Raw genomic sequence first — 7,834 nt, 5'->3', positions numbered from 1 at the left:
CAGGAGGGAAAAGACCCGCTTTGAGTTCAAGTTTTATGGTTCCAGAGTATTTTCGCTTTGACGGGGGGGGAGGGTGTAGAAAAACCGCAAGGTGCAAAGAAAACCTGAAGAAATCTTCCAGCCGGCTCTGGCTGGGGGCGGGGGGGAACCAAAACAAAAAGAAACCACGGCCCATCCTGTGGAAACCCAAACCCCTTTTTTTTTTTTCCCAAACCCCCTGCGATTTAAACTCACCCCGACCGAAGCAGCGAGCCCGGTGACCCCTCCCCGGAGCACCCACCCACGCTTTGTCCGGTCACCCCCCGCTCCCCGGGGGGGACAAAAGCCCGGGGGGGGGTGCGTGTGTAAGACGACCCCCCCCCGGGTCCCCCTCCTCCCCCTTCCCCCCGGGGGCGCGGCAGATGCGCGGCTGCCCGCGGTAATTGCGGGCACGCTCCGGAGGGCGCGGCGCACGGGGCCGACCTGCCGCCTCGGCGCGGCCCCGCGGGGCGGCCACGGGGGCCATTGTCCGCCCGCCGCTATAAGTACGGGCCGCCGCGCCGTCGTGTGCCAAAGCCGCCGCTCACACGAGCGGATCGCAGCCCGCAGCACTTCAAAGACAAGAGCGGTCGCGTGGCCCCGGCCCCCCCCCCCCCGCCCCGCCTTTCCCTCTTTTTTTTTTTTCCCCTCCCTTTTTTTTTCTCCCTTTTTCCCCTTTTTTTTCCCCTTTTTTCCCTTTTTTTCCCTTTTTCCCCCTTTTTTTCCTTTTTTCCCTTTTTTTCCCTTTTTTTTCCCCTTTTTTTCCCCCCCTTTTTTTTTTCCCATCCACGGAGGGCTCGCAGCCCTCCCCCCCCCCCCCTTCCTCCCCTCCCCTGCAGCGGCAAGCTTTGCTTTTTCCTGTCTATACTTTTATCCCGTTATTGCTTAACCGCATCCCTGGGAGTGCCTTTCCATGTGAGTACGGGGGGGGCGCAGGCACCTGCGCGGCGCAGGGCCGCCGTGCCAAGCACTCCCACACCCCCACCCCCCCCCCTTAGGTTTTGGGTTGGGTTTGGGGGTTTTGGACTCGGTTTTTCTTTTTTACCCTTTTTTTTTTTTTTTCTTTCTCTCTCCCCCCACCCCTTCCCCGGTCGCTTCGCACCTTCCCCTCCACTCCCCGCCGCCAGTGACGGGGGGCTCCGTGTTTTCTCCCCGCAGGATGCCCGCGGAGGCGGCCAGCAGCGGCGGCGGCCCGGAGCCGCCCGGCGCTCCGCGGGAACGGCGGAGGAGGCGCGGCCGTGCGCGGGCGCGGACCGAAGCCCTTCTGCACACGCTGAAACGCAGCCGGCGGGTAAAAGCCAACGACCGGGAGCGAAACCGCATGCACCACCTCAACGCCGCCCTGGACGAGCTCCGCAGCGTCCTGCCCACCTTCCCCGACGACACCAAGCTCACCAAGATCGAGACCCTGCGCTTCGCCTACAACTACATCTGGGCCCTCTCCGAGACCCTCCGCCTGGCCGAGCAATGCCTCCCGCCGCCCCCCGCCTTCCGCGGGGCCGCCGCTCCCCCCAGCCCCGGCAGCGATGCCGGCTCCTGGTTATCCAGCGCTTCCCCGTCCGCCCCTTCGCTCTGCGCCTCCGCCTCCGCTCCCAGCAGCCCCGCCACCTCCGAGGACTGCGCTTACGCGCCCGCCGAAAGCCTGCGCGCCTTCCGCGGCTTGCCCGCAGCCTCCGCGGCCCCGGGCGCATCTTGTCGTTAAGGGCTTGAACCGCACCGCACGGCGGAGGGCGCCCGGCTCTCCCCGCCCGAGGGCCGGGGGTGGGTGGAGGGGGTGTCTCCTGCCGTCGCACTTTTCAGCACCCAGCACCCCCCACCCACCCCCCCCAGCCCCTTCCCCTCCTCCCCCCCCCCCCCCCCCGCCTCCTCACGACTCCGAAAACGGGGAAGAAAAGCGACAGATTTGCTGCCGCAGACGAGGTGAAAAGTCAATTTTACAATTTGTAGCTCTCCAGCGAAGAAAAACGAGCATGAAAATTTGGTTTGAACGCCCTGACAATGCCATGAAAAGGCTTAAGGGGCCGATGCGGCCCCGGGGCGCAGCACGGGGCTCAGCGCATCCCTCCTGCCCTGCGCCCGGGGAGGGGGGGGGGGCCCAGCACCGGCCCCGATGGGACCCTGCGCCCGAAGGACAAGCGGAGAGGCTCATGCATTATAGATGCTGACCCCCAGCGCGGCGGTCTTGCTTTAGAGCAGGAGGAGACACGGGGTATTCAGCGACTGGGCCAGATAGCGGTTTAATTTATTCAAGATGTTCATTCATATGAAAATTGTATTTTTGTACATAAAGAGCTTTATTCTATTATTATGCCTCTTATCAAAGTGGGGGTTTGGTTTGGTTTTGGTTTTTTTAAGAAATTGTACTTTACCCTGTAAATAAAAGTTTTAACGTTTTTACTGAATTTCAGCAGTGCCTCTGGAGTTTTGTTTCTTAAGCTCGGGGGGTCCGCTCCTCGGAAGGACCCTGGGGTGGAAGGGAAGGGATCGCCCCAAGGCGACAGTCGGCCCGGGCCCAGCCGGCGTTTCCGACACCGCACTGGCCACAGACACTTGTGGCTACCTGCAAAAACATCGGCTGGCCCCCGAGTCTCGCAGGGAAGGGATTAGAGACCCGTTCAGGATAAGCGGGCAGAGAGCAGGAGCGGAGCGGACCCAGCAGCAAAGTTGGTGTTCAGGGCTGTCCTTGCCGTGGTTCGTAAGGGGAGCTGGAAGGTGTTGGGGGATTTGGGGCAAGGTGAGGGTGCTGCACCCCTGAATAGGGTATGGAGCTCACAGCTTTGCCTAAACCTGCGGCGTTGGGACAACCTGGCTGGCATGAGCTGTCCCTTTTCCCCAAATCACGCGGCGGGATGGAGGATCTCCCTGCTCGCTCCCACGCAGGACACGGGCAAAGGGTGGCCAGAGGTGCATTGCACACGCTTGGCACCAGCCCTGGCACAGCTCTGGCTCTCAGCTAGAGGTTGGGGGTGTCAAGCGGGGCCCTCGCCTCCACGAAATCTGCCCCACTGTTGGGAAACCCCAACCTTTCCTTTCTGCTGCATTTGTGGGCGATGGGGGAGCCCTCTGATGCCCCAAATCCTACCTTGCTGAAGGGTTTCTACACTTCGTGTCTCCGTCCTCCCCTCCTTCAGCACTGCTCAACACTCCCACATCACACTAGGCACACACGGACACCCTTAAAAGCAACAGTTTTATCTTCTTTGCCCTGTTTTATGGGAGGAATGAGGCAGCTCAGCCATGTCTCTCCAGCCAGCTCCAAAACACGGGTGCATCAGAGCTGTATGGGCAGTTAACAGTGTTTGTGGGGAAAGGAGGTGCATGCTTGGATATATGGTGTTGTACAAGCCCCAAAAAGTCAGCTCCTACACATCTCAGATGGGACAGGCCAGGGTTAGTGGAATGAATTGACTTTCATTTTTCTGTGTCTCAGTTTCCCATCTGTAAATTTGGGGTCCCACCATCCCCTCACATAATCAGTGAATTTAATGATTTCATTAAGCAGAGCTTTCAGAGCACTCAGATGCTCAGGATTGCTGTAAAAGCCCAAGAAGAAAGTCAGTCTCCAGGACATGATCATACACTGTGCAGGGAAAAAGGCAGAGGGCAAACAGGGAAAGCATCGGGCAAAACGCCGAGAAGCCGTTCGTCACACAGGCAAAATCTATGCCTGAAAATCAACCCTCCTATGTAACGAAGAAGGTGGATATATTTTCAAAAATATAACATGGAGACATATAATTTCCACAAAAATTAGAAGGAGAGACGCTAAATTAAGGTTACACAGACACCTCAGTGTCAGCATTTCCTCCTTTTTGAGTGCCTGAGTCTGCAATCCTTACATTTCTTTCACACAGTTTTCATATGCTTGTTTATACACATACATCCAGCTCTGTTTCTCAGTAAGTATAAATGCTGAAAAGGAAATATTATTGCTTGGAAATCTTAATAGCAGCATAATACTTATACTCATTAAAGGCACCGGCAACCAGTATAGGCCAGTTCCTTAATGATGTCCCGTTAAATAAAAGAGATTTGTGAAATCTAATTCTGGCAGTAACAGGTCTTGATCTGTGACGCAGTGAAGCTTTGCTTGCACCTGCCCTTGAAAGCCAGGAGGTTTTGTATGGAGTAGCCTCCAGGGGCTGAAATTTAGTACAGTCCATGGAGACGGAAGGTCATCTAAAGTCACTGGGTCCCAAGACACTGGACTTCAATCTCAAAGAAAAAAAAAACTCCACAAAACTTCAAAATATCCTCTATTCTTTTGTGTTTTCTTAGCTGCGAGCAGAGATCTGTGGACATTATGCAGTATATAAAGACCATACATCTACCAGGACTCAGTGTATGATGTTAATGTTCCTAATGGGCAATGAAAGCTGCAAACTGCGTGAGGGTACAATTAGATTCATACATTAACATGAGTCAGAGAACAGTTTTTCCCCCGAGCAGTGATAGGTTCAGACATAGTTGAACAAATCTGCCGCCGGGACAGATGGAATGCCTATATTCAGAGGCTGCAGTACCAACCTGCACCCCCATTTACAACAACAGGGTTTGTATTTATTTTTATCAAAAGAACAGTTTGGTGAATTGACAGGGAGCTGGAACAGGCTACTCCGACTGCAAACAGGCGGCTTTTTTTAATTGCACTACAATAATCTCCTTGCACTAGTACAGGGAAAAAAAATAGGTGAATTGGATGCTAGGACTGCTGAAATCGTTGGCAAATTCTTTGGACATACCAGATAGTTACGGGGTAAAAAATTTCCATAAACAGACACCAATCTCAGTCCCACTGAAATCAGCGGCAAGACCCTTACTGACTTCAGAAATAACTGAAATAGCTTGAATTTGAATCTTGGCACCACATCACATATATGTATATATGCATATATGTATATGCATTTTTCCATATGTCTGCTGATAGGTGTTGGCAATCCTTTATTCTTGCTGGATCCAAACAACCACCTCCGGGACATGCAAGCATTAGGGACCCTCTGCCAGGAGGTTCTGCAAGTCCTTAGGTCTCACTTAATTCCCCTTTTAGTTAGGAGAGAAAGTCTGAGATGGCCCCATAGATAGGGCATCCCTGCTAGCTGGGAAACGTGCTTCCAGCACAGACTTTCTCAAAACACAACTGAGATTATCTCACTTTCGCTCTGCTGAGATTTACCATGGGGAAACAGTCTGCTACTAACTACAAGATGCTCGTTTGCTCTGGTGACAAGGCCCACAGCAGCATCACAGCGCTGGAACTACTCTGTTCCAGCCTTTTCCAACTGATTTGAAGCTCTAGAGAGTCTCTGTCGATTACCTGGGCTCGAAAAATGAGCAAATAGCTGCGAATCCAAAATTCTGGACGGGTTTTAGATAACAAGGATTTTCTGCGATTTCCATGCCATGTGGTGCCCTACTTACTGTCGTCCCTGCTGGAGCGAGGCTCAAACAATGCTTGGGGTTTAGTTATTAACAAGAGCATCCTTGGAAGGATTTTCATTATTGGGTGTCAATCTGTTGTAGATTTTGATTTTACTCTGTACATGGTCTGTAAAATACAGTCTGCCCTACTACCTGTGAGCACATGAAACTTAATACTATAATTATAGATCTCTGGGGCTCAAATGCTCCATTAAGACTGATTTGTATAGTAGGTAGAGATTATCAGAGCAGAAGCAGGTGAGAACTAATTTTCCGGAGCTCTTTTACTGGTGGCATATGCAATTAAAAGAAATCATCTGGAGGAGCAGAGCTGCTAAGGACCAAGGAGATTTACTGACCGTACTGTATGTGAGCACTGCAGAATGGAGATGCCAAAATACTGCATAAAATACTTCCAGCTGATACTTTGCTGAACTTTTACTTTTATAGTCTTCAAAGGACATTACTGAAGCATTTCTTAATCCAGATTAACAAATTAACTGACTTGTTAAAACCAGTTTTATGCCCAGTAGCCCGGTAATAGCGCTCATGATCAACTAATGCTTTTCTCTCTTCCTCCTCAACCAAAAGGCATAATGATCAATATGAAAAAATACTAAAGAAATCACAGATGTCATAGAGCCATGGCAAAGTAACAGATCCTTTTAAAAGGCCTGTGGGACCCAGGCCCATCAGTAATCACCAGGGCAATGAGGAGTGTAAGGCTGAGCTGAAGCGGTGAGATAGCTGTACCCCCTGGAAACAGGGTTTTCCTCCCCACTGCCTCTCTGCTGGGGTTACTGTCCTCTCGGGAGAGATGGCAAACGGTTCACATGAAGCATTGTTGGTGCCAGATCAAGGCTCTGCACACCGAGCAATGCTCCTCTATTACTATGATTATTATTAATAATAACAACATTACTATTACTGTTAATATTAATATGAATATTATTCAGTTGTCAATCTTCCAGTTTAAGATCCACTAGACAAGAGTGAATAGACTCTTCCCAATGGATAATGCTCTTCTCTGTCAGCGTGGAAATGCTGATGGCACAGCACTCGTTGTTATTCAGGTCTCCCACTTTTGCCTCTATTTGACTGTCTCTGCAGCAGCATCTGTTAGTATTTCCCATCTCGCTGTTTGAAAATCTTATGAAACTCTGACGGTTCGAAAAGGAAAAAGAATATCACATTAGAGAGGCTGGGACAGACATGCCACCCTTCTCTCTGCCATGTGCATGACGCCGCAGGTACAAGAAATCGTGCTCACTCGGCTCCTACCCCATTTGTTTGACTCGTGGACTGTCAATAGGACTTTGGCAAGGGTCAGTAGGACGGAGTGCGCAGCATACTTCTGCATAGAGTAAAAACGTGCTGAAGCAAGACTTTTAGAAAAGAGATTAGCTTTATTCTTTGAGTAATCGTGAGTAAGGGTTCACGGACACGGCCTTGCATGCACTGTGCCAATGGAAGCGTCGACATCGAGTTCAGAGAGTGGCGTTTCTAACGCTGTAACTGGAAAGAAAATGCTTAGAGTGTCTCACTAACATCCCTGCTCTGAGCTCGTTCATTTAGTTGCACTATTCAGCCCCCTGCTCCCTTGCTTTCCACCCAGGAGATTCGCTGTGCTTCAGGGAAAGACCAGCCTGTGTCAGCACACGGCCTCCTTTCCACTCTTGCTTCATGCCCGTGAGATGTGCTTAATTACGAATTGAAGCATGTGAGGGGACTGATGCCTCTATTTCCCAAACAGGGATTTGGCAGAGTCCTCAGGACTTCACTGTCTCTTTCTTGGATTATTACATTCTGCACATTCCAGGATAATCTTTTTTTTAACCTGAAGATTTCACAAAATTGCCTTCTAGGAAAGCATTTAAAGCTGTCTAATGGCAGTCCAAAGTGATTACGGACCATAATGGTTTGTTGCACAAATAACGGATTAAGTTCCATCTGTAGGAGTTAATTGGACTTATTTCTACAAACAAACAACTTGTTCTGCTCCTCTCTGTATGGCAGATGTCAGCAGTCTTTATAAAATCATACCCGGGAGTACCTCCAGCAGGACCGTCTACAGCAGCATTTGGCACCTGTAGCCCAGCACAAACCTGGCAGATCATCGTGCTTCTCCAACTTGCAGGTTTCCGTTGAGATGAGAAGCCTGAAGAAACAACATTTGCAAATACAAAAGATGCAAATACAAAATCCCATACCTAAGATGGTGTTAGTCCGCTTTTGAAGGTGGCAGCAGAGGGGACATATAGCCCAAGGGACACTGTGGATTCAGTAGTTTGTCCCTGTCCCTACCGTGGGGAGGAAGAGATTAAGGGGTCCTTGATGAACGCTTCAGTTTACATAAACGAGGCCATACAGAGAAGGCAAATGTTAGAAAGAAAAGGGA

At 50.9% G+C, this 7,834-nt stretch overlaps 1 protein-coding gene across 1 annotated transcript; it reads left to right on the top strand.

Moving 5' to 3' along the window:
- Positions 1-1,177: 1,177 nt before the first annotated feature.
- On the top strand, positions 1,178-1,720 carry NEUROG1 (neurogenin 1). Its single transcript, XM_052772057.1, has one exon. The coding sequence runs from the start codon at positions 1,178-1,180 to the stop codon at positions 1,718-1,720; it is 543 nt and encodes a 180-aa protein (XP_052628017.1).
- The last annotated feature ends 6,114 nt before the right edge of the window (positions 1,721-7,834 follow it).

This window comes from Harpia harpyja, chromosome 20 (genome assembly GCF_026419915.1).
Source record: "Harpia harpyja isolate bHarHar1 chromosome 20, bHarHar1 primary haplotype, whole genome shotgun sequence".
Lineage (NCBI taxonomy): Eukaryota > Metazoa > Chordata > Aves > Accipitriformes > Accipitridae > Harpia > Harpia harpyja.
Note: the sequence above shows the minus strand (reverse complement) of the source record. Positions and strands in the feature narration are given on the sequence as shown.